The sequence below is a fragment of the Gopherus evgoodei genome, unplaced genomic scaffold, assembly GCF_007399415.2.
Source record: "Gopherus evgoodei ecotype Sinaloan lineage unplaced genomic scaffold, rGopEvg1_v1.p scaffold_33_arrow_ctg1, whole genome shotgun sequence".
NCBI classification, from domain to species: Eukaryota; Metazoa; Chordata; order Testudines; family Testudinidae; genus Gopherus; species Gopherus evgoodei.
Window position 1 is genome coordinate 2,393,288 of NW_022060005.1, and position 25,970 is coordinate 2,419,257.

At 49.0% G+C, this 25,970-nt stretch overlaps 1 protein-coding gene across 1 annotated transcript; it reads left to right on the plus strand.

The window, feature by feature from the left end:
* The first annotated feature begins 1,482 nt into the window (after nucleotides 1-1,482).
* On the plus strand, nucleotides 1,483-24,264 carry LOC115641014 (zinc finger protein 692-like). Its single transcript, XM_030544084.1, is given in 13 exon segments — nucleotides 1,483-1,754; nucleotides 3,084-3,295; nucleotides 3,800-3,831; nucleotides 7,310-7,804; nucleotides 9,264-9,327; nucleotides 9,718-9,858; nucleotides 11,399-11,527; nucleotides 19,746-19,808; nucleotides 20,697-20,775; nucleotides 21,521-21,635; nucleotides 22,177-22,276; nucleotides 23,416-23,690; nucleotides 23,693-24,264. Coding segments are annotated over 13 exon segments (1,872 nt in total). The 5' UTR covers nucleotides 1,483-1,694; the 3' UTR covers nucleotides 23,800-24,264.
* The last annotated feature ends 1,706 nt before the right edge of the window (nucleotides 24,265-25,970 follow it).

Below are 25,970 nucleotides of genomic sequence, written 5' to 3' on the forward strand. Positions count from 1 at the left end.
ACAGCAGTGAGGCATGAGTTTTTTTGTTTTTTGGCTGATGTAGCAACGCCCCTTTAAGTTTTAGGTACAGATCAGGCTATAGTTTTGTTTCCTTTTTGAGACCAGAAAATCCTCCTAAACGGAGGATGATAGGGCCATTGAACTGCATTTCTGGGCTCTTTAAGGTCTCAGTTCAGGAAGGTACTTAATATTCCTGGGGGAATTCTTTGCCAAAAAATTAAAAATTCTGCATGTTTTATTTGTCAAAATAATGCACTATAATCATGGTGGTTTCAATAATATAGGTAATTTATTACAATGGGAGTTGGGAGCATAGGAGGAAATCGCCAAACCCCTTTGTCTGATAGTAATGTAGCTAGATTTGACCCTTTACTTCTAGTAATTAGTCAAGAAATACAAAAAGTCATATGCTCAGTGTTACGTAATAGGCAACTGAAAATCAGGTGAGTGCTGAGGAATCAAACTCAATTTATATTGGTTACTAACCATCTCCAGAAAGGTCAGTAGCAAACAGTTCATGAAGCACATTCTGATAGGAAATTTTTTCAGTCCAAAAATTTAGACCAGTTCTAATCCCTAAAACGCCATAACCATTTATAAGTCCATACTGTCCTTTACATCACTCTGGGAAAGTAAAGGAGCCTTAAAATGTTTACCCCTGTTTTATACTCCTGGGGGAATTCACAAAGACAACAGGAACGATTCACTAAGCAGGCAGGCTGCTACATTCTGTTCCATCTGAGAAGACAGGGTCTGCCCTATGCCTACCTCCTCAGAAACACCCCCAAATTCCTGCCCTTGCACTTCAACCATACTGCAACAGCAAGTGAGGGGGATCTCTCTCTCTCTCTCTCTCTCTCTCACACACTCACACATACACACACACACCGCAGCTCAGCCCCCCGGAGGTGATTTATGTCTCTACCAGCCTGCTCCTGGCGCCCGAACCACCCTACTGCACTACTTCGGAAGGACACATAGCCACTTGCAGCTTCCCTATCAGCAGTCATTTTTCTGTGGGGGAAGCAAAAAAAACCTGCAGGGGCCATGAATTCTGCAGCAGTGGTACAGAACTCCCCCAGGAGTATACTTAAATGCATGCACAGCACTATTGCAATCAAGAGTACTCTTGTGTTCCCAGCCAAGCAAGTGCTTAAGTCCCTTGCCAAATGGGAGATTGACGACTACGGTTCCCATCATGCAGCACAGGCACAAGACTAGAGCTCCCTCTTACATGGAGGGGGTCGCGACTACAGCTCCCATCATGCCCACGGACACAAGACTACAGCTCCCATCATGCACCAGGGCAAGGGAAAAGCCAAGAGCATCTAAATCCGGCATGGATAAATGCTGTAACTCCCATGATGCCTCTGTGAGAGCCGAGGTGCCCTTCCGCGGTGAGCCGGAGACTCCAAATCCCGTCAGTCACTGCGCGCAGGACTCCATTTTCCGTGATGCACCGGGCCACACTATCTCTCTATCGGCCGGAGAGTATCCGCGGCGCAAGCGCGCTCCTCTCGAGCTTGTGGAGTTGGGGGTGCGCCGCCATCTTGTCACGGTCTCCGCCAGCGCTGTGTAAGCGATGGGGGAGGAGGGGTCTGTCTCTTAAAGGGGACACGGCCCCAGGGTGGGCCCTCCCCTCCTCGGGGTGAGCTCGGAGAAAGAGGTGCGGGACTCAGGTCGGGCTCGGGGGTATGGAGCGGGGCCCAGTGCTGCCCCCATCCCGCGCTCTGCCCCGACGGGCCCACTTTAAGGTACCGCAGCGGAAAAACGGAAGAGGCAGTTGGGGAGGGGGCGAGCAAAGGGGGATTAGCGCGCGCACCCACCTCTCGCCGCACAACGGCCGCTCCTGCCGCGCGCCTCGCTCTAATTGGCCAGAGGCGCCCGGCTGGAAGCGCGGCTTGAGTGAAGGGGAGAGTGATCCGGACCGTGGGGGAGGGCCCGTAGAGGAGAGGGCTCTGATGGGGCAGAGGCGGGGTTGAGGAAAAGGGGCTGGGCTACGGTGGTAGGGGCGGGGGAGTCGGGCGGAGGGGCTATGATGGGGGAGGGGCAGGGCTGAGGAAAATGGGAGGAGCTATGGTGGTAGGGACAGGGATGGTGGGTGGAGCTGAGGAGGGGCTGTGTTGGGAGGGCAAGGGGTGGGTTTGAGAAGGGGAAGGGCAGAGATGGGGCTGATGACTATTGGAGGGACTCTGGTCATGGGTGAGGTTGAGGGAAAGGGGGGGGCTGTAATGGGGCAGAGGTGGGTCTAAGGAGTAGGGGCGGGGCTATGGTGGGAGGGACAAGGGTGGTGGGCGGAGCTAAGGAGGGGCTATGGTGGGAGGGACAAGAGTGGTGGGCGGAGCTAAGGAGGGGCACGGCAGGCAGTGTGGAGTGGCAGCTTTAGGGCTGTGTGGTTCCTGGGCAGCTGAGTTGGTGATTGGCGCAGGATGGGTGTGGGGCCTGGCCCTGTTCAGGGAATCTTACTGAGGCAAGCTGGAGTGGGGCATTGGGTCTCACTGTCCCCCATGTGGTGAGAAGGGCAGGGCACAGGGGGTCACAGGGGTGCACTCATGGGAGCAGCAAGTCAAGGGCACTGCACAATGAATTAATAGATTGATTTACTCCTTTGGTGGGAAAGGAGTTAGGTGTTATTGATTAAACTGATTATTTTTAGACAAATTAATACAGCAGAGGAGGGAAGAGGCCTTTGAGAATCTCTCTGGGAGGCATGTCTCCCACACCCCTGATCCTCCTGCACCCTAATGATGTGATAGTCCTCTTTCCTTCCCCCCCCCCCGACCCATTTCTTCCTGGGATATTCCCCTTGCCTTCTCCTGACTGATGGATCTCTACTGAGAGGTCCCTCTACCTTGTTTGTTCCCTCACCCCACACACTATTTCTTTTGGTGGGTACAGTCTTCACTAGTTGGGTTCTCAGAAGCTTTCCTCACCCCACTAATGCCCTAGTTGGGCTCACTGCCCCCTGTATCTGTCTTGGTGTGCCTCCCACTGCGGCAGAGACAGGATCTCAGCACCACTCCCTCTGTGTAGCCCCAAGAGGTTTGCAGCTCATGCCCTAGCCTCTCTCTCCCCACTCCCAGGCAGGCAGCCTCCTTCTTGGGAGGATGGAGCAGAGGCAGCAGGGCCGCCAGCGGGCCTCTGAGTGCATCCGCAAACAGAAGCGCAAGGAGCTGGACGCCCGGCGCAGCAAGTGCCGCATCCGCATCGGGGGCCACCTGGAGCAGTGGTGCCAGCTCAAGGAGCAGCTGGGCTTCTCCCTGCACTCCCAACTGGCCAAGTACCTGATCGACAGGTGAGAAGTTACTGGAGAGGGAGGGATGGGTGTACTGGTCCCACAGCAGGTGCCAGGGTATGAGAGAGAGGTCCTATGGGAGGAGGGGGAAGTGGCGGGGGCTCTGTAGAATAGACATAGGAGACCCTTGGTTTCTTTCACAGCCCACCTCCCCCTAACAGGGCCCACCCTCCTCACAGCCCCCATTTCTCCACAGAGCCCCTTGTGCATCCTTCCCCGATCCTCACAGGTTCCTCTTGTCCCAAGCATTCCCCCCTCCCCCCCCATTTCCCTGACAAGCTCCAGTATGTCCTTTCCCCTGATTTCCCTGGCGTCTGATCTTGATGCCTGTCCCGTGTGGTGGTTGAGATTTTGGAGTGGAGTGATGAAGGTCATGGAGCAGGTTCCCTTTTCTGGGTGGATGGCTCAGCCAGGGGGTGCAGGATTTGTGTTTTCAGGGTTCCCTCCTTGCCCCTCGCTGTTCACTCAGTCTCTCACCTTCTGTCTCGACTTTCTCTGCTGCAGGTACACTTCCCAGGGCTGCATGCTGAGTGCAGGTAGGCACCTCTTCTGCCCAAATGGGGTCTCTGTGACTGCACACACTTCTCCTTACAGAGAAGCGTATGCAGCTTTGAGTGTCCTTCTAAAAAGGGAGATGCAGTGGGGGGGGATCCCCCCTTTAGTGACAGTCATGTCAGGGAGAAGGATTACATGGTGGGGGTTGACTGTGCTTCAGCCCCAGTGGTGATGGGGCGGGGATCATGTTGTGTCTGGGGCACTAACTCTCTATACTCCCTTGTGGCTCAAGTCTGTGGTTTGGTAGTACCGTCTAGTAGCTCAAGTCTGTGGGTTGCCAGTAGGGGAACCTAGGCCCACCGCTCCGCTTGGTTGTGACCCTGGGGCTGGTAGTTCAACGGTATCACTAAGTCTGCTTCCTGGGTTTCTTCTATGGTACCCCTTGCCTCTCCTGAGGCCCAATGGGGGCCTGGTTATTGACTTGCAATACGTACTCAACTGTAAGGGATCCAGAGATTCCTCACCCTCACTCTGCTATCTCTCTGATGGTGGCCTGCAGCTCCATATTGAGGTCTGCTTCAGGCAGTGTGGAACTCCTGCTATATCCCTGCAGAAGCTACCAGGGAAGGTCTGCTCCCTTGCACTAACCACCCAGACTGCACAGTGCGCTTTCAAGCTCCACGTCCGTTGTGAGCACACCCAGCAGATGAAGCTGAGCGGAGCCTCCAGGGCCCAGAGCTGCTCCTTTACCCTCCTTACATCCTATCACAGTGGGTTAGAGTTAATTAGGGCGATATTGGTGTGGCCTCCAGGGGTATTGGGTTATATGGGGGTGGTGCTGTGGCCCCCCCATCATGGAATTCAGAGTGCAGTCCAGACCAGTAAGAGGTTGTGTCCCACTTTCCCTGCAACCCTGGGTGTCCTACCATGCTTTTCAGCATAGGAGCTGACTGTATGGGCGCTCCGGGGCTGGAGCACCCACACGGAAAAATTTGTGGGTGCTCTGCACCCACCGGCAGCCAAGCTCCCCTCCCCACCTCACCTCACCTCCTCCTTCTCCCCGAGCGCACCCACACCCCCACTGCTGCGCCTACCTCCCAGCGCTTGCTGCCGCAAAACAGCTGTTTCATGGAGTAACAAGCTCCAGGAGGGAGGGGGAGGAGCGGGAAAGTGGGCACACTTAGGTAAGGAGGCGGGGCCAAGGCAGGGATTTGGGGAAGGAATCGAATAGGGGCAGGGAGGGGGTGGAGTTGGGGCAGGAACTTTGGGGAAGGGGTGGAGTCAGCAGGGTCGAGCACCCACAGGTGCCGGCAGAACTCGGCGCCTATGCTTTGCAGTGCACAGCCTGGGATGCTCACAGTCACCCTACAAGCATGCTCTGTAGGAGAGAAAGGGATCCCCTCTGGCCCCTGGTTTGAAGCAGGTGCCCCATCCTTCCTTATGGCTCCGTTTGCTTGTGATCAGCTGCTGACAGACCTCACTGTGCGTACAGCTCTTTTGATTGCTTCTTGGTGAGCTCAGTGTCTGCTTCTTTTCTCCTACTGCCTTTTCTGCTTGTGACTCATCTTTATGCTTTCCTTTGTTCTATTTCCTTCCCTGAAATAAACAGAAAACAATAAAACTAACCTTTCTTTGACTCTCCCCAGCTTTTTCACTTGAAAAATACTTAAAAACTATTCTACTAGTGCTTGGAGTGCGAACCTCAGTTAAAATAGCAAGCTGTGTATAAATCTTATTTCGACTACACCACTGTCAAAGAGTGTTGGAGTGTGATCCAGACCACTAAAGGGTTGTGTCACTGCTTGCCCTGCAATCCTGGGTCCTGTACAGTGCTTTGCTGCTGTAGCCTACAGCCTGGGATGCTCACAGCCAGCCTACAAGTATGTAGGTTACACCCTGAGTGTCTGTGTGCTAGACAGCCTGGGTTCAGCAGCTCTGACCCCAGCAGCGAGTCTACAGCCCTATTCTGGCTTCCACCAGTCTTAGTTACAACCAACAAGTTTAGCCCAACACTCTCCCAGTCCTGAATTTTCCCAAAACCATGTGCTCTGCAATGTCCGGTCCTCTCCTGGACAGTTCAGAAAAATAATATGGTCAGCTTGTTCCTTTGAAGAGACAAAAGTTTATCACAGTTTATTAACCAGGATAAATACACCCTTCCCTGCAAACGGAACTGAGCTGGTTTATAATAAAAATGAAACAAGTTTATTAGCAGGACATAGGTTAAGTGATACCAAGTCAAAGGAATAAAGTTAGAAAGGGAAACAAGCAAATAAAAGTGAAAACACAGATTGAAAAGTCTAAGACTGAATCTAGTGAGGTACAGGCTTTGTTCAAAATTTTTTTGTCTCCATGCTTCCTTCTTCACAGCTGTGGTTCACTTTCCCTTGGTCAGGCCTTCCACAGAAATACAACATGTTGGCTTTCCTTGTCTCCCTAGGTGAAAGATTTTTGCCTAAGCAGGTTTATTGCCTATACTCAGTTTCCAGAGACTTCAACCCCTCCCTTGGTTGAAGGGCACATCTTTCTCAGCTTGTAAGAGTTCTGTTCCCTTGCGTCTGTCTAATGATGGATGCCAGACATGGCTTCTCTCTCTGCTTATATCTTCCAAAGTTCAGTGACTTTGTCTCAAGAGGCAGATTGATCTCATGCTGTTCTTTCTGTCCTGTGGACTTCCCATCCTCCTGATGATTTCTAAGTAAATAGGGCTTCCATTGTTTTTGGTCACACTTTGCTTAATTGTACTGGAAACAGATAGCTGCCTTGGTTCCTGTCTGGGTGGGGGCCCGTTTCTCTCTGTTTGACCACACACTTTAAAGCATGATATCATTAAGTATCCATATTTTCTCATATTGTGTTTATACATACATTTCACAATGATATTACCAGTTAACCAGTGTGTTACTGGCTTTTGGAAAAAACCTCACTCTGTGCACTTTTCTAATATACTAATATTGTATGCAATCCAGTTGATTCAGTTGCTTATAACTTGAGGGTCAAACACCCCTACCCCCATGTTTATAGACCAGTAAACTTGGCGATATTTTTTTTGAAAAGTAAAACCTGGACCAAGCTTCTCTGCCTTGTTGGGGCATAGACCCCATGCTGTCTCTTCCCCCACTTGTTAGCTTGATAGCTTTGGGTATTTGATATGTAAATGGACCTTCACTGTCTCTCCCCGACAGTCCATACATCATGCAAGAATATTAATCATCAGTGAGTTATTAGTTTTCAAGTGATACCTCATAAGGCATATGTTGTACAAAGACTATTCCAGTAATGTACAGTGTATGAATACAGGGGTGCTTGGAGTCACATGACCAGGAAGTTGGGTTATAGGGAGGAGGGGAGAGTGCTGTGGCTCCCCCAGAGGGGTAGGATTATATGGAGAGGTTGAGGTAAATGTTGGGATGGTGCAGTGTCCCCTGTGGGTGCTTGGGTTATAGGCAGGGATGGACAGGTTAAATGATGCTTGGGGCACACTGTGGTTTACATTTGGTTTCCCTCTCTCTCCCCCAGGGCAGGGTGGCTCAGATCCCAGCGCCCTCCCAATGGATGCCCTGCAGCGCCTGGTCGTCCTGTCTCATGTTCACAGCCAGGAGTGCAGCTTGATCCCCAATGTGAAGACTTCCTCACCAAGCGACAAGGGGGCCCCAGGGAATCTAGTGTGGGAGTGCATGGCTGGACACACCTTCTCCTGGCGCCCCCCTGCACCAGAAGAGCAGGGCTGTGCCCCACCAGGAGGTAGTTTAGAACCCGGCAAAGCTGCCTCCCGGCGCAAGAAGGACAGAGGGGCCAGCTCAGGGCCCATCGTACCACCTTCCCCACTTACCAGCCGCAGGCGCTCACTCCGCAGGGCAGTGCTTGCCCAGGATTCCTCTGGGATGATAGTTAAGGTGGAGCTCAGCCCCCTTGGGGACAGTGGGTTGGTGAAGAGAATGGCAGCCCCATCATCCACCAGCAGCATGGACCACAGCGGAGAGCTAGGAGCAGAGAGCACTGACACTGATGCAGGTGAGGGAGTGAGCAGGACCCCCCCAATCCCAGACCCCCATGCAAGCATAGATGCAGCTGACCAGCCTTCCCTTTCCCAGGGCCTCACAGCCTTCTCCTCCAGTCCAACCAAAACTGGGATTCCTCTTCTCTCTCTCCACTGTCCCTTGATTTCTTGTGCCCCTGTTAACTCCAAATCCCCCATGGCACTCCCAGCCCAGAGTACAGGCTAGCCAGCTCCCCCATACATTGGAAATACAAGTTCAAATAGCCCTTCCTCCACATCATACCACCTCCTCCCTCTCTGAAGGGGATCAGCTGGACTCTGTTAATCAAACAAGCAACCCATGAGTCTTAGTTCCATCCACAGTAATGATAGGGATCCCGTAATAATAACCACCCTCTTCTAAACTAGTCCCTATCCACCTACATTCGCCCCCAGCCCTGGACAGTACAGGAGCCTGACACCAGGCCCTGACTGTCTGCAGATTCAGGCCCTTTCGAGTCAAAAGGAGAAATGAGTTGAAAAGGAAGGGGACCCCCCTTGCCAGACACCAACACCCAAATGTTCCCATCATGTGCATCCCAGACTCCATCAAACTGCAGCTTGAAAACTAAGCATCTACCCTAAAACCATGCTGAAGCCTTGGATGGTTCAGAGATTTAAATCAGTTACAGGAACAAGGGTGGGTCACTGAGTCCCAATGCCCCGCAAGGCTTTCATTAAGTTCCAGGAATGTGGGTAGGTCTCCTCTTTGCTGCGTCTTTTAACTGTGTTGTAACTACCCAGGTCACTGGCTCAGTGATGCTTAAAGTGAGGACGTGGCCTTATTGAAAGCACCCAGCGTGTCCCTGCTATACATGGGGAGAGAGGCAGGTCTTTTTAGTGACGAGGGCCCAGGTTCCTTGGAGAACTTTTCAGATCCACATCTGTCCTGGAAGCGAATTGGGAACCAGAGCAGGCATCCTGTGCTGTTCACACTGCTGACCTAGTTGGCAAGTGTATCCTGCCTTCTGTGAAACTTTCAAATGCAGCCTCATGTTAGGCATGGGGCAGCGGTCCAGCCTGGAGATCCCGAGAGGGGTGGCTTTGGGTGTCCTCCAGCTATGGAAGAACAAGGGCTGGAACACAGAAACTACCAGAACAGATCAGACTGTATCTATCTAGCCCTTTATCCCTCAGTGACCAGTATCAGGTGCTTCATAGAAGGGGCAAGAAACTCCCTATTGGACAATTATGGAACAACTTGTTTATAGTTTCTTCCTAGCCCCCTTCCTCCGGCCTGTTAGTGGTTGGTTTATTCCCTGAATGAGGATTTAGTTCCCTTCCCCGAGGCATTGTCACTCTGCATTCCTCTCTCCTCCCAAACCTTCCCTGCACTCTCTCCCCCACCATTGCGGTTGCTCCTTCCTTCCCTGTCCCTTCTCTGCAGATTTCAGCTTCATGGTTCCATCTCACCCTTCAACTGACTGCACCTAGTTTCTCTCTCTACAGCTCTCCTGGCAGAGGCAGAGGCTGGCACAGAAGGGGTAGAGCCGGAGAGGTGAGTGATGGTGGCTCTCCTCTTCATCATCTGTCCTTGGTGCTTACCTATCCCCTGCACATGTGCTTCTGGGACTAGAGAGGAGCTGTCCTGTATCTCCAGGACTGCGATGACACAGAGTCACTCCCATCTGACAATGTCCGGTGTGAAAATAACTACTGAGTTCTCAAGCCAGTTCCCAGTGGGGCAGTCTTGTCCCATCCCTATTATAGTGCATCAGCCCTGTTGTGAGTAGCTTCAGCAGAAAGGCCAGTGACTGACAGGAATGTGTAGACAGGACGGCCATCAGGCTATGAGGAGAGATGGTGGGATCAGGAGCCACAGAGCCCTCAGAGACTTCCCCTCAGAGCCATGGCTCCAACCCGCTCTCTTGACATTTGATTCTTGCAGTGCACCAGGTTTGGAGGATAAACCAGAGGAGGTGCCTGAGCCCAAAGAGGAACAGGATGAGGATGAAGACTTCACTGAAGAAGATGACCTCACTTACACTGACGACCTGCGAGATGAGAATTACCACCCCTCACTGGACAGGTAAGGGAAGCTAGAGCTGGGCTGGGAGGGAGCTGGCTGCACTGCTCTCTGAAGGGCTGCCAGGCTGGACCGAAGTCTGGCACTTTACAAAGAGTCTGTGTAGGCTCTTTCTGATGTAATGCCACAGCCCAGCTCTTCTGTCCCTTCACCTTCCATAAGTTAACAATTAACATAGGAAGCCACAGGGCATGTACAGAACAAGGGGTCTTTCTCCGTAGCTTTTCCTGGATCCCTGCCCTTTCTCACCCCCTCCCTAATTTGTGGTTGCCAACACTTTGCTGGCATAATTAAGGCCTCACTCGGATTTCACACTCAGCTGTGGTACCCTGGGATGCTCATAAACACCACTGCTGAGACCATATGCTCCTCATTCTGAGTTGTGTGAGTGAGATCAGAATCTAGCCCTGGAACTGTAAATTCCCCAGGGTAGGGACCTTATTTTCATTACTGGTAAGAGGAGGGGAAGGGATTTGCCCACTGCATGGTCAGAGGGTAAATGACTTTGAAGGCTCAGGGCTCCAGCCCACATCTTACAGGCTCCACAATGGGGAATGAGGCCACTCAGGTTCACCCAAGGATACTGAGAGGCAGTTAATTAGGCAGGGACGCACCTGGGCATGATAAAAAAAAAATTAAGGCCCTCAATTAGAAGGGGAGTTTCTGAGAAGAAAGGCAGCTGCTAGAGAGCTGCCCTCTAGCAGGCTGGTGAACGGCTAACACTCCAAAGAGAGAGAGACATGGGGCAAGACTACAGAGGGGGAAAGGCAGGAGGTAGCAGCAAGGGGCTGACAAAGAGTGGTTCTGGCTGATCCAAATGGCCCTGAGCTGAACCCGGTGAGTTGGGCCTGTCTGGACTCCCCTGCGTAGTCTAGCCAGGGGCTTATGGAGAAGAAGGTTCTAAATGCAGGAGACCTAGGGCTGACTAATGCCTACTAGAGCCATGGAACTTCTGACTCCCCATTACCCTGAAGGAGCCAGAGACTGCTGAGGATCTGGCCAGGAAAAATCAGGTTATAACAAGGACTTGACACAGAGTTGGGTGTGAGAGCATCAGGGGGTGGAACCAAGTTAGTGTAGCTCCCCATCTTGCCACAAGGGGGATCTGATAGACAGAGGCCCCTTATTTCACCCACACAGTGAGTCAGTTTCAGAGCTAGGAACAGAACCCAGGTGTTTTGCCTCCCAGTCTTGTGCCTTAACCACAATCCCATCCTTCCTCCCAGGCTTCCTTGCGACTTTGTCCTGATCCTGGGAACAAGAGATCCATTTGTTCAACATACTCTGCAGAGGGAAAGCTGCTCTGACAAATCTAACCCTGAGTGTTGTGTGATTAAACTCTGAGCTCTAACTTGATATGAACATGGAATAATACATTGATTCCTTTAGCGCTGACTTGGAAGAGATGCTTTTAGTCTGTATGCCTCTCCCTTGGTCGCACTGGGTTGCTTTCCCTCTGTTTCCCATGTCTAGCTTCGCCTGCCATTAAAGAGCCCCCTCTCCCAGGCTGTAACCAGTTCTTGTGTCCATCTCGTCCATCCAGTGACTCCGAGCTGAAAAGAGAGCAAAGCCAGACCAAGAGCCGCAAGAGACCCGTGAAGGGTGCGCAACTGCCTACTGAGATGAGTCCAGCCAATGGCAGCCCCTCTGAGGAGCAGGCGGTGCAATCCAGGTGAGAGGGGAAGAGGCAGATGGCCAATCTAGGTGAGGAGGGGGAGCCTGAGCACATAAGGAGAGGAGAAAGAAAGGCGAGAAGTGGGTGAGTGAGAAGGAAGGGGTTGAGGTCAGTTTGTCTATCTCAGTTCAATCATCCAAGTGGCTCTGGGCCCACCTGAGAAGTGACTGCATTTCCCAACCCCAGAGCTTTCGAATGCTGGTTAACCTAGAGGCCTGAGGTCGTGCGTGGGGCTGTCCTGTGCTCTGTAAATACAGACCCCTGGCAATAGCAGCCAGACCAAACCGCAGCCAATTCCCAGCACAGAGCTGTCTTCCACACCGTGCTGGGTGTCTCAGGTCTGCTCTACACTTAAAATGTAGATCGACATGACTACATCACTCGGGTGTGAAAAATGTCTCAGCCCTAAGCGCCATAGGTATGGCGACCTAGCCCCTGATTAGATGCATCTAGGTTGATGGAAGAATACTTCTGTATATCTAGCCAGTGCTGCTCATGGAGGATGCTTCGCCGCTATGATGGGAGCCATGTGAGGACCTGAGCAAAACCCACTGACATTAATAGAGATTCTTTCCATTGACTTCAATGGCAGTGGAGCCAGCGATGGAACTAAGGGACAGTGAAGGAGACAAATGTACAAGAGTCTAGGTAGAGAGGGAGAATATAGTAGGGCTGAAGTCTGCCCATGTCACAGCTCAATTCAGTGCAGAAGGAGCTGTCAGGGAATCAGTTGCAACTCCCTGATCCTGCATCATCTGCCCTCTGCTCCTCAACTGCTCTAACTTATACCACTGGCATAAGATCCAAAACATCAGTGGAGGATTGATATATCAGAGCTCCCTGCACAGAACCAGAGAGTGCAGGGAGGGTTCCACAGGAGCCATCTCTGCCTGGAGAGAGTTCCACTGGTACAAAGGGATTTCTCCTCTGGCCATGTGGGGCCAGAACATGGCCTCTTTGTGTTACCCAGGTGGTACAAAGTGGCTATAAGTACTGCAGTATCCTGCTCGCCAGGGAAGAGACGAATGGCTAAATAGAGCTTCAGTAGTTAATCCTGGGGGAATTTTGCACCAAAATATTTCAAATTCTGTGCATGATATTTTAAAATTCTATATATTTTATTTTTCAAAATAATACAATATAATCACGCCAGTTTCAATTATTTTGGTAATTTATTTCAAATACCTTGCAGCAAGTACATCTGTAACAATACAGACAACAGCAGCAAAGAGATTCAGGAAATGTTTTTTGACAAATACATTATTTACCAGGCATATTAATACAGAGCTTTGATAATAATTCTATTAAACTACAATATAGAAATGTATTTCCCGCACCCTTGAGAAGTAGGCCAAAGGCTTGGGGCTATCAGGGGGTAATGAAGGAGCTGAGGGAGAGAGAAGTAATTGCTGGGAAGGAGCCTGAGAGTGAACCTGTAGGGTTGCTGGATGTGGGTGGGAGAAGTATGGAACAGGTTTTTTAGGGGGTGTGGAATTGTTGAGGCGCCTCCCCCCATCCCTCTGCCATTCAGTCCGGCACATCTCCCTCTGTTCCATATATCCCTGCATTCCCAATCCCCATTCAGCCATGCATTTCTGCACATGTCCCCATGTGTCCCTGCACCCTTCTCTCTCTCCCCCTGCACCTTCACTCCTATTCAGCCCTGGGCTCAAAGTTGTTACCGCACTAGCTCCTGTACTCTCATCCCAATCTGTCCCTGCCACTGTCCCTTCAGAACCTCAATCTGTGTGACACCCCCCCCCAGCAGCACCGTGTGCCCCGCTCTGCCCCATTCCATATCCTGTGCCTCCTCACTTGGCAGGGCACTGTGAAAAAGGCAGCCTCTGTCCACTCCCCCTCTGTGGCTAGTTGCTCTGACACGTGAGCTAGTTGCCCTCTCTTCTGGCATCACATCAGCCCCTGATGGATGAAAGGTGTAATTGCAGCTTCCCTTAGCCTCCCAGTCAGAATCAGTTATTCTACCGGGTGTGTGTGGGGATATCTGCAGGGGGCATTAATTCTGCACTTGCACAGTGGCTTAGAATTCTCCCAGGAATAAACTAATGCTGTAGTTTTCATAGGGTTTTATCAGAGAATGATAATAAATATTTAGAAGTGAAGTGTCTGGTTCTCTTCATTGAAGCTGCTAGTGTGACTCTGTAATACTTTTATGCAGAAAATGATGTATGCGTTAGCGTCTTGTTTCTTAGATTATAAGGCCAGAAGGGACCATTGTGGTCATCTAGTCTGACCTCTTGCGTAATGCTGGCCATAATTCAGGACTTCCCTGAATTAATTCTTGTGTGCACTACAGCAGAGCTTTTAGAAAAAAATCCAATCTTGATTTAAAGATTGCCAGTGATGGAGAATACACCACAACTCTTGGCAAGTTGTTCCAAGGGTTAATTACCCTCATTGTTAAAAATATGCCTTATTAATAATCTGAATTTGTCTAGCTTTAATTTCCACCTTTGGGATTTTGTTAGATTGAAGAACCCTCTGTTATTAAATGTCTAGATAAATGGTGCTGAAAATCTGCTCATTGCTGAGAAGATATGTTGGTTTTAATACTAGCTTCTGATGTTGATAGTTGAGTTGATCTCTGAAGAGCCAAGGAAGCCAAATTAAGATTGGGTGGATGTTGGAAATTGCTTTGGGTGACTGAACCTAATGCAACCTTCACTGAGGTGAGAGGAATGACTCACAATAAATCACTGGGAGTTGAGTCAGGTTCTTAGTGAATGATTAGGCTCCAAGTCACCAAGGTATTTAAAAGTCAATACTGCTGATCTCACGTGAACAGAAGTAATTAGTCACATCTCAAAAATCATGAGTATTTGATTTGGGTTTTTGTTTTGTTTTGGATTGTTTTGGATTTTTCTAATAATAAATTTTAGGTTCTTTAAATTTGTCTTCTGGTTTCTGAGCCTTTAGGTCGCACTCAGGACACATTTTCGTTGTTTTTTTTCCCAAGCATGAGGGCTAGAAACTTACATTTTATCTAAATAAAAGCTAAAATTGTCCTGTGATCACTTTTCTTAAAGCCGGGGCTTTTAAGAAAAACGCCAAATATCACGAGACTCTCAATAAATTCACAAGGGCTGATAATGGTGCCTGTGTTTAAACACATGGATAGTCCCATAGAAGTCAATGGGCTTACTCATATGCTTAAAAAGAAGCATATGCTTCAGTCTCTTGTTGAACTGCAGCCTTACATAACACCAAGGGATTAATTATAGATCCTAACTCTGTCTTTCCAGACTTTCTAATGTTTTTATTACATAGGGAGGTGTAAAAGCATTTCCTTTGGAATTAGCTGAACTAAGTGTGAACAGTCTTCCATCCTCAACTATCTCTTCACGATGATATTTTTTGTGGGGGTTATTGGAGAAAGAAGCCACAAAATATGCACCCAATAACATACCAAGTAAGTATTAACATGCACAGTCAAGGCTCTTCTGCCTTTTTCATTTCTAGATGTTTTTATGACTTCAATTCTGTACTGAAAGTCTATTAATGTCTGTTTTACAGAGGCTGCTGAATCTAAGTAATAATTTGCTACCAGCAGAGAACAAGTTCTGAAGGCATTTATCGAAGCACATCAGAAAATAATGGTAAATTATGTATTTAATTTGTGCTCCCCCTTCCTCTCCTTGCAGCATTTTAATTTTACCATTAGAGGGACACCATCTACTCAAAAGTCATGCTTGTGTCTGAAAACTTTCTACCTACAAGTAATCTCTAAAATCACTGGAAATAAAAATATTATTTCTGTATAAATTTTTCTTTTTCCTTCAGTTTTTTTACTTTGTGCATTTGAGAGCACTCTGTTTAGGGCCAAATTTTCAAAGGTGTGTAAGTGTGTAGTGGGATTGTCAAACGTGCCTAACTAAGTAGGATAGATCTCAGACTCCCACTGAAATCAGATGTAGAGCACCTGAACTTCTCACTCATTTTAAAGATTGACTGAACTTGTTGATGGTGTCCCTTTAAGGTTAGAGGAAGTAAAGGATCAAATAACTTACACATTGATGTGTGGTTTTTTTCTGTAGCCATTATGATACCAGCAGCTAGGGAGATGGAGACAGGAAAAATCAAAGGAGCAAGAAAAAGAACATCAAGAGCACATCACATACTGTAGTGTGTGTTCCTTCACAGATGACTCTCATCTCCTTCTGTAAGTACCGTCATCCCAATCTGATGAGAATACATGTGTGCAATATACAGTATTGCAAAGTGTTGAGCAGCATCAACTTGAACTTGCAAAGTAAGCTGCATAGCCTACATCTTACATAACAAAAATGGCAGATCATCAGGGACTTGTAACATCTATTTTCTTTACCAAAATGGCAATTTTGCTAATTTCTAACTGCTTTTTCTTTTCAGGACAGTCTATCACAGTCCAACAACAACAAAAGTGAAGTGGCTTCAAGATTAACATTGGAAGGTGGATAATGCAGACGGAACATTTTAAATTAGATCAAACTTAAATGTATAAAGAAAGAGGAATAGTTGTGGCACCTTAGAGACTAATACATTTATTTGAGTATAAGCTTTGGTGGGCCAAAACCCACTTCATCAGATACATGCAGTGGAAAATATGGTGGGAAGATATATATACACAGACATTTGATTTGTATCCATTTATTCTTTTGTGTAAAGACTGTCCGGTTTGGCCAATGTGCATGGCAGAGGAACATTGCTGGCACAGGATGACATAGATCACATTGCTAGATGTGCAGGTGAACGAGCCTCTGATAGTGTAGCTGATGTGATTAGGTCCTATGATGGTGCCACACTATCAGCTCGTTCACCTGCACATCTAGCAATGTGATCTGTGCCAGCAATGCCCCTCTGCCATGTACATTGGCCAAACCAGACAGTGTCCAGGCAAAAAAATAAATGGACACAAATCAGACGTCAAGAATTATAACATTCAAAAAACAGTCGGAGATCACTTCAGCCTTCCTGGTCACTCAGTAACAGACCTGAAAGTCGCAATACTCCAACAAAAAAACTTCAAAACCAGACTCCAGTGAGAAACTGCAGAATTGGAATTAATTTTCAAACTGGACACCATTATATTAGGCATGAATAAAGACTGGGAGTGGATGGGTCATTACACAAGATAAAAACTATTTCCCCATGCTAATTCCCTCCTCCCCGCACTGTTACTCACACCTTCTTGTCAACTGTTGGAAATGGGCCATACTGATTATCACTACAAAAGTTTTTTTTTCTCCTGCTGATAATAGCTCACCTTAATTGATTAGTCTCTTTATAGTTAGTATGGCAACACCCACTTTTTCATGTTCTCAATGTGTATATATATCTTCCTACTGAATTTTCCACTTCATGCATCCGATGAAGTGGGTTTTAGCCCACGAAAACTTATGCTCAAATAAATGTTAGTCTCTAAGGTGCCACAAGTACTAGTCATTCTTTTTGCTGATGCAGACTGTGTTAGGCTACCACTCTGAAACATAGGTGTTTGTGACCAAAGTTTCTCTATGTTTAAAAATATTAGATTAATGTAATTACGACTATATCCTTTTTTCTTAATTGTATTATGCCTTTTTGCAATACAGTGTGTTTAAAGACTTTTTATTGTTGGTAAATAATAAAATTTAATCATGTTTGTAACATAGGATAATTGTATTTATTCACAGTATAAATGATGCCAACCTGTAGTTATTTTGTGCGGTGAGGAGTAGGTATTTAAAATAACTGTCAAACAGTACAGAAATAAAATCATTTGCCCTCTTATTTAATGACCAGAGTGGATTTTTCTAAAGGTTTTTAATGTTCTTTATTTTTATCATACAAACGATGGACTTATTCAAGAGCAGCTTGATTCTACTGACCTAGTCAAGTCTTATTGTCATTTCATTATTATTTATATTACCATAGTGCCTTGGAACCCTAGGATGACCGCATTCAGGGGATATCTTACCAAATACATCCACACTGCACTGTAGGTCTTAAATTTTCTGTTTATATCTCTATTACAAACCATCAGAGCTTTGAAATTGTAGAGTGATGCTTTCTCCTTCGGTCTTATTGTTTTGACCATCTTTTTACTTTAATTAAAAGTTGGGAAATTTGATACAAAAAAGCCATTAGGAGAATGGTATTGGTTGCACAGTTATGGCCAATGTTCAAAATGTTCATCGGGCTCGTGAACTACTGAGTCCTCTTGAAAAACTGACCACTAAGGCCTAATTTTCAGAAGCACTGAGCACTTGAGATTCTAGTTGAAATTCAGGGTAGTAGGCTGTGCTCATCACCTCTGGAAATACATGACCACAAGTGCTCACAAGTCAGGCAAATGTTAAAGGCTGCACATGTAACTTTAGCTTTGCCCTCTTGTGCAACTATTTTCCAATATAGTCTCTTAACTGTATGAACACATGCTATTTCTAAATATAGTGTTATACAATTTTTTTCCTTGCCATGTTAGACACATACATGTAGGATCTTGCAGTGTGTAATATTTTTTGGATGCCAAACAGGTTACTTATATGGAAATGTGCTATCACTATGACAACAGAAACTCAATGATTGTAACATTGTGCAAGTTGTCCTCTGCTCGCTTGCTATCTGGTGAGTCTTGGAGCCTCTCATGGGGCAGGAAAGCATTGAGCTCAGCTGTATCTAGCATTGTATCTGCTGTATATTTAGGCTTGGAAAAATTAGATTTTTATTGTTCAATATCAATAAACTTCCATTTAATCATACATGACACACAAGCCAACAAAAAAAAATCCAATGAAAATTTAAAGAAAGGCAAAGTATGAAAAATGCTGCCTAAGAACATTTTAGAGTTTAATTTAAAGCAATTTATATATTGTGACATGATGTTGACTTTGTGTTTTTATAGTTACAGTAGAACAGTAGAGTTATGAACTGACCAGTCACCTCATTTGGAACCGGAAGTACGCAATCAGGCCGCAGTAGAGCCTAGAAAAAGGAAATACAGGACAGTACTGTGTTAAACATAAACCGTTAAAAGAATAAATGGAAAGCAGCATTTTTCTTCTGCATAGTAAAATTTCAAAGCTGCATTAACCCAGTGTTCACTTGTAAACTTTTGAAAGAACCATAACATTTTATTCAGAGTTACGTACAACCTCTGTTCCCAAGGTGTTCGTAACTTTTAGGTTCTACAGTGTAAAGCTTTAACTTTTTAAACCCTAGTGACTCCAGAAGCCCGGAGTGAGCTGGAGAAGAAGTGCTGTATCCTTTTGCAGGGGTACCCTTCATCAGAAAGATGGGGGTGTGTACCCAACCTAGCGGTCCGGGGAAACATCCTCCAAGATATTTAGGTGCCTGTCTCCCATTGATTTCAATGGGACTTAGGCATTTAAAGATCTTTGAGGATCTGAGCACTGGCTTCTACACCAACCTGACCTTCAAGACATGAAATGTGTAGTGCTGGGCCAAACTTCAGCTCTTCCCTGTGCCTGGGAGGTGTCGCTGTGTCCATGTGGGTGTCAATGAGGCTTGGAGGTACAGGCAGATATCAGAGCAATCTTAGGGTGACCACCCTGAATTCTCCTTTGACCAGGGTTTGCTTTGGGTCCTTGAGATCCAGGGCAGACCAGAGCCATCCTGCACTCTTGGATTCAGAGGTGTTTGCAATGAAACCCTGTTACTCAGGGCCATGGGCTCTGTGGCTTTTTGGCAGGATTGACTGGACTTCCCCAGGAGCCCAGGATACTCTCATTTGGGGCAATCTGGCAATTTGGTAAGAAGCCTGATCTCATAGGGAGGACTTGGGTGTCTGAGATGAACAAAGGGGGAAAGACTCCTGCTGTCTCTCTGGAGGGTATTGAGCTGACCGAATGCTCTAGATTCCTTTCCAACCCTCATCTCGTGCTTGCTAGAAAAAGGATTTGGGACCCTTTCTCTTCCTGCACTGAGGCCACATGAAGCTTCAGAAGGGGCTATTGGGCACCCTTGGATTCTGCCACCTACATGAGACCAGGCATCAGAAGCCCTTTCTGTAAGAGGCTGGTAGCTGGAGATCCCTGCCCCAGAGAAGGCCAGGCCGCCTTCATCTCCTATGCCTTCTCGCAGTGAGGCAATGAGGGAGATGTTCATGGTGGAGATGCAGAAGGGTGTACAGAAAAGAAAAACGCAGGCCGGGAGAAAGGAGGAGGAAAGACACGCCCCTCTCTGGGAGCACCCAATAAGTGTGTTTCTTCCTTTGCAGCCGCAAGAAGCAAGGACAGCCAAGCAACACGGATTTGGCCCAGATCGGCCCTAAGAGAATCAGGTAGGACCCTGGCCTGAGACCCTGGCCCCTGTCCTGCCCTAGAGCCCTTATGGTAGTGGAGCTGGGCTGCAGACCAGTCCTTCATATCCCTTCTCCCCACGGCTGGACTCCGCACTCCACTGAGCAACTGGTGGTGCCTCCTTTGAAGGGGAGTAGTTGGGGAGGGGCAGGATCTCCCTTTCTATCTGGATTGGCCTCTTGGTAGGGATGGCAGTGCCATTCCAGTTGGACTTAGAGGGGAGGAAAAGCCCCATTAGCCCCAGAGCCACACACCAGGGGCTGCTTCCCACAGCCTGTTAACCTACCGTACTTTTCAATTGCCCCAGTGATGGGCAATCTTCTTGCCATTTGGTCTCCTGTCCATTCCCCCTTGCAACCACCTCTCTCTGTCCCTGCATACGCTCACAGCCTAGTGATACTCCCTGGCGTTTCTTGCATCCCCACCGCTCCCATCAGTTGGCATCTTCCACAGGGCGTGTGACCCACCCCTTAGCGCCCCCACCCGCACACCTTCCCCATTGCTAGTGGTGTGCTTTGTCCAATCTCTCCACCACCACACCTCTAGTACTTTACACAGCTAATGGAGAGACCAGAGCAGATGGGCACAGATGTTAGAAAAGAGATGGAGAGCCAGTGAGGCAGGAAGATGAAGGGGGCTTTTCTAGACGTCACAAGCCGCAGAGGAAAGGTGACAAAGGCAGCTGGTGAGCAGGGAAAGATCCAGGGAGGTGGCTGCAGAGGACACAGCTCCCGCCCCTGCAGCGGGGCGATGGAGAGGAGAGAACAGAGGGAAGGTCTACGAGGGAGGGTTTGAGAACCAAGAGGCTGCTGAACTGCATTCTGGCTCCATCAATAACCTGTGAGATCCTCACCCCCTCCTCTCTGCAGGAAGGCAACCAAGCGTGAGATGCTCCTGTGTGACTTCGAGGGCTGCGGCAAAATCTTCTCCAACCGCCAGTACCTGAATGTGAGTGACATGGTGACTTGGGGGGAGGGGCACCTGACCTGCCCCCAGGCACCGCCTGTTTCCCGTTGGGATACATGGCCTAATACCATTATGGTCCTGGCCTCAGCCCAAATGCAGGCATGACAATCACTTCAGTGTGACCCACCAATGAACCTATGTTACAGGTCCCTCTCCGTGCTTGATCCACAGAGAATATGAGTCTTCAATGGTTTTACCATAGTTCAAGCTGTAGCTACTCATGCATTTAATTCTGGACATCCCCATTTCAATCCCTGGCCCAAATAGGAGCTTTCACATATACCCTAGTCGCTCCCATCTGACTGGCCGTTCAATGAAACTAGTCTGTGTGTCCCCAGTTCCCAGCAGGACAAGATTCTATATCAGGGCTAAGGCCCTGACCCAAAGCTGATCGACATCCATGGTGAGATTCCCACTGATTGCAGTCAACTTTGGAACATGATCCAATCGGCCGCCTTTGCTGCAGCCTCTACAGAAAGGCTGGGGGTGGACTGGGCCATAGAAATATGGCTTCCCTCTGTCATCCCACAGAGAGAGCCAAGTGGCACTAGGGAGCCCCCCTGTATTGGTGCTGCTGTTCCGGCCCAAAGCCAAATCAAGCATTCCCTCTGACTCCCATTTCTGTGGGAGGGCGCTCAGTTAGGTATGAACCAGGGAGGACGGACTGCAGGGTCTCTGGGCGGCAGCTGACCCTATCCTCTGTTTCCCTCCCACCCCCAAACGGCAGCACCACAGGAAATACCAGCACGTGCACCAGAAGACCTTCACCTGCTCTGAGCCCAGCTGCGGCAAGTCCTTCAACTTCAAGAAACACCTGAAGGAGCACGAGAAGCTGCACAGTGGTCAGTGTGCCTGAGCACAGGGGCTAAAGCCTCAAGGCACCTGCCTTCTACAGTGCTGGGCTCTCCCTCAACTCAGCACACAGAAAGCTCTCTGAGGGCCCCTCCATCTGGATCCACAGGGCTTCTGTCCCAGTCTGTGGCTCCTACACACGGACACACGCACACAAACCCCTGCCACTATCGCTCAATTCAGCCTCACAGCTCCCGTTCAGCCCCATCCGTAGGCTCCTACACACATGCACAGCCCTGAGCCATGCCCGTCAATCCAGCCCCACGGCTCCCCTTCAGTCCCAGTCCTGGGCTCCTTACTTTTTGTGTGTGTCTCTCTCTGTCTCTCTCTCTCACAATCCCAACCCCAACCCGCACAGTCATTCCAGCCCTGGACTCACTACCAATATCCGCTCTACCACCCCCCTGCTTTTCGACCCCTGGACCTACCGCCCTTCTCTCGTCCCTACCTTTGCTTCCGCCTGGGTAAAATGCCCTATTCTACATCCCGCTGGCCAGTGCACCCAGTGACCTGCTCTCCTTCCCCCTGCAGACAAACGGGATTACATCTGTGAGTACTGCGCCCGCCCCTTCCGCACCAGCAGCAACTTGATCATCCACAGACGCATCCACACGGGGGAGAAACCCATACAGTAAGTCGCAAACTCAGCTGGCTCGCTCTGTGATTTGGGGTCTCGTCCTCTGTGTCCCTAAGAATTGCAGCACTGAGAAGCCAAACGTGGAGATGACTGATTAGGTGTCATCAATCTAGTTTTGGAGGATATAGTCCCTAGGGCTGTCCGGGCCCTCTTCCTAACTACACCCCAGACGAGGCCTCTCCCCCTCATCCCCTTGCTGCATACACCCATTAGATACTTGTAGATCAGAGGTCCCCAAAGTGTGGGATATGCCCCCCTAGGGAGGCATGGAGAAATGTCCAGAAGTGCACAGCAGGGCCCAGGCCAGCCCCAACTCCTGCCCCCAGCTCTGCTTCGGTCCCATCCCCAGCTCCGCGCCTGGCCCCGTCCTCAGCCTGAACGCAGTGCTGCTCCCGGCCCCGCATCCGTCCCCAGCCTCAGTCCGTGGCTGCGGCTTCGTTCCCAGCCCAGGGCCAAGGCTGGGGGTGAGGCTGGGAACAGAGCTGCACCTGCCTGCAGGCCTGGGTGCTAGCCCTCCCCCGCAGCTCAGCTGTGGGTCCGCTTCCACACCTGTCCCCAACCTCGACCCTTGGACACAGTCCCACTCCCAGTCCCACCCCCAGCCTCTGCCCCCTTCTGCTGTCCATGCCACTCCTCCCCTTCCCAAGCCACAGCCCCACTCCAACCCAGGCTCCAGGGAGGACATGGCGGTGCACGGACAGAGGTAAGGGAGGGCACAATCCTCAAAAGTTTGGGGAGTACTGAATTAGCCCGTTGAACTCTGCCACAGGAAGTTGCTGAGGCCAAAGTTTTTTAGTGAGATTCCAGACAGGGATTGGACATTTATGTGGAAACAAAAATATGACCATAATGAACAATAATAATTTTGGAAGGGAGATTAGGTTTTAAGCCAGTTCTCTAACTATTAGAGTCCGGGACCAGACCTAACATGTGGGCCAGATTAGCCCACATTAGCCACTGCGAGATTCTTACACCTTCCTCTGAAGCATCTTGTGCTGAGCTCTGTCAGAGACAGGATAAGGGGCCAGATGGGCCTTGAATCTGATCCAACCTGGCAATTCCTGTGTTTCTGTATCCTATGTGCATCCCTGCCCCACTTTCTCCACACTCTCATCTTGATCCCCTTCCCACAGGTGTGAGATCTGCGGCTTCACCTGCCGTCAGAAGGCCTCCCTCAACTGGCACATGAAGAAGCATGATGCCCACTCCTTCTACCAGTTCTCCTGCGACATCTGTGGCAAGAAGTTTGAGAAGAAGGACAACGTCACTGCGCACAAGAGCAAGAGCCATCCCGAGGTGGCTGCCGGCCCAGCCCAGCCCACGCCGGAAATGCCAGAACCTGCCCACCAGGACACACCATCCCCACCCCCCACCCTCACTGAGGAGACACCAACCGAGGATCACCTGGAGGGCCGTGCCCACTTGTCACAGAGCAGCTGGAGATCCCTGCACTGAGCCATTCCAAAATGGAGAAGGCGGAAAGGCCGGTGTCCTCCATCACAGCTTCTGCCGAGTAACAGGCCACACCGAGCGGGATCTGGGTCTGACAAGCATTGGGGGCTGAGCCACGGGGGATGTTGGCAGAGATGATCCCAGCAGGATCCTGCCTTCCAGCTGGACTCTGCTGAGAGTGGGACATAAAGCACTTAGCAGAGGGGTGAGGATAACGACTGAACCATGGCAGGAGACGGTAGCAGCAGATCTGAAATCCTGCCCAGGCACTGAGAGTATGGAGACAGGGAGGCAAACCCCCGCAGCCATGCACAGCCTCCCTACACTACAGTGAGTAGAGCGCAGACTCTCTGTGGGCCAAGAGGACTGTGACACCAGGCAAAGGGTCTCACCTTCTCTGGGACAGGAGAACTCTGAAGAAAGATCCTGAGGTTCGCCCTCCCCAGGAAAAGGCCTCAGTTTTGCTACTCTCGGCTTGGGGGTTTTGGACAAATCCTCAATAAAGAATTATTTCGTGTAGTGCCTGGGCAGAGAGAGCATCTTCTCTCATGGTGCTGCTGGTTCTGCCAGCGTGGGTGGGGCAGGGGTGAGGATAGGTGAGCCTGCCTTCATCCCAATGGCCACAGCTCCTGCTGCCGTTTCCCTCCCCATCTCCCAGATTGGTGCAGCTCCAGTGACTGCAGGATCTGCAGCCATCCCCTGTCCAGCTGTGGAGAAGCCTGCTAGTGTCATGGTCTTTGTATTAGAGCAGTATCTTGGCATCCTAATGGAGATTGAGAGCCCATTGTGTTGAGAGTTTTCTGCATGCTCTGTGAGAAGGTCTGTACCCTGAAGAGCTCCCAGTGTAAATAGACCAAACAGACAGTAAGGATTCTGTTCCCCTCTTTTTACATGAGAGATCATATCACAGAGAGATTAAGGGCAAGATCTTCAAGAGTATTTAGATTCCTAAAGTCTGTGGATTTCAGTGGGAGTTAGGTGCCAGTCTGATCCAGCTGAACATCAATGTCTCCTAAGTCACTTAGACCCAGATCCTCAGAGGTATTTAGGCTCCTAACTTCCATTGAAATCATGCGAGTTAGGAGCCTAAATACCTCTGAGGTCTGAGTCTTAGGCATGTTTGAAAACTTTATCCTAGGGGACTTGCTTAAAGATTGCGCATTAGGGAAGAGATAATTATAAGGCAGAAAATATCATATTGCCTCTCTATAAATCCATTGGTCACCCACATCTTGAATACTGCATGCAGATGTGGTCGTTCCCTCTCAAAAAAGATATACTGGAATTGAAAAAGGTACAGAAAAGGGCAACAAAAATGATTGGGGTATGGAATGGGGTATGAGGAGAGAGAATAAGACTGGGACTTTTCAGTTTGGAAAAGAGACGACTAGGAGGGGCTGTGATAGAGATCTGTAAAATCATGACTGGTGTGGAGAAAGTAAACAAGGAAGTGTTATTTACTTCTCATAACACAAGAACTAGGAGTCACCCAATGAAATTAATAGGCAGCAGGTTTAAAACAAAAGGAAATATTTCTTCACACAATGCACAGTTAACCTGTGAAACTCTTTGCCAGAGAATGTTGTAAAGGCCAAGACTATAACAGGACTCAAAGAAGAACTAGATAAGATAATGGAGGATAAGTCCTGCCAATGGCTATTAGTTAGGATGGCTAGGGATGGTGTCCCTAGCCTCTGTTTGCCAGAAGCTGGGAATGGGTGACGGGATAGGTCGCTTGGTTATTGCCTGTTCGGTTTATTCTCTCTGAAGCACCTGGAATTGGCCACTGTCAGAAGACAGGCTACTGGGATAGATGGACCTTTCGTCTGACCCAGTATGGCTGTTCTTATATACAGAGTGTGTGTGACTGAGCCAGGAACTGAAACCAGATCTCGCCGCTTGCCTTCTGTTAACCACAAGGCCTTTTTGTTTTCTTCCTGGATCCTCTTCACTTATGTTATGGGAGATGATTTCAAGTCATGGAGGCCTAGCTCCTCTCCAAGGTGCTTAGCTGCCTAACTCCCAGTGGGATAACTGCCTTGCATAGTAAGCAGGTTTTCATTATGTGGAATCAGGGAAAACTCTGACCCTTCTCAACAAGATACCAGTCCCTGGAGATGTGAGCCAGAGGAAAGGGAAGATTTTCCCAGCAAACGAAGCTTGAAAGTTGAAGATCTGACCTCGGTGTCTGCGTTGTAAAATGTCACCTCCCCTCAGTCACAGTCCAGATGCACCT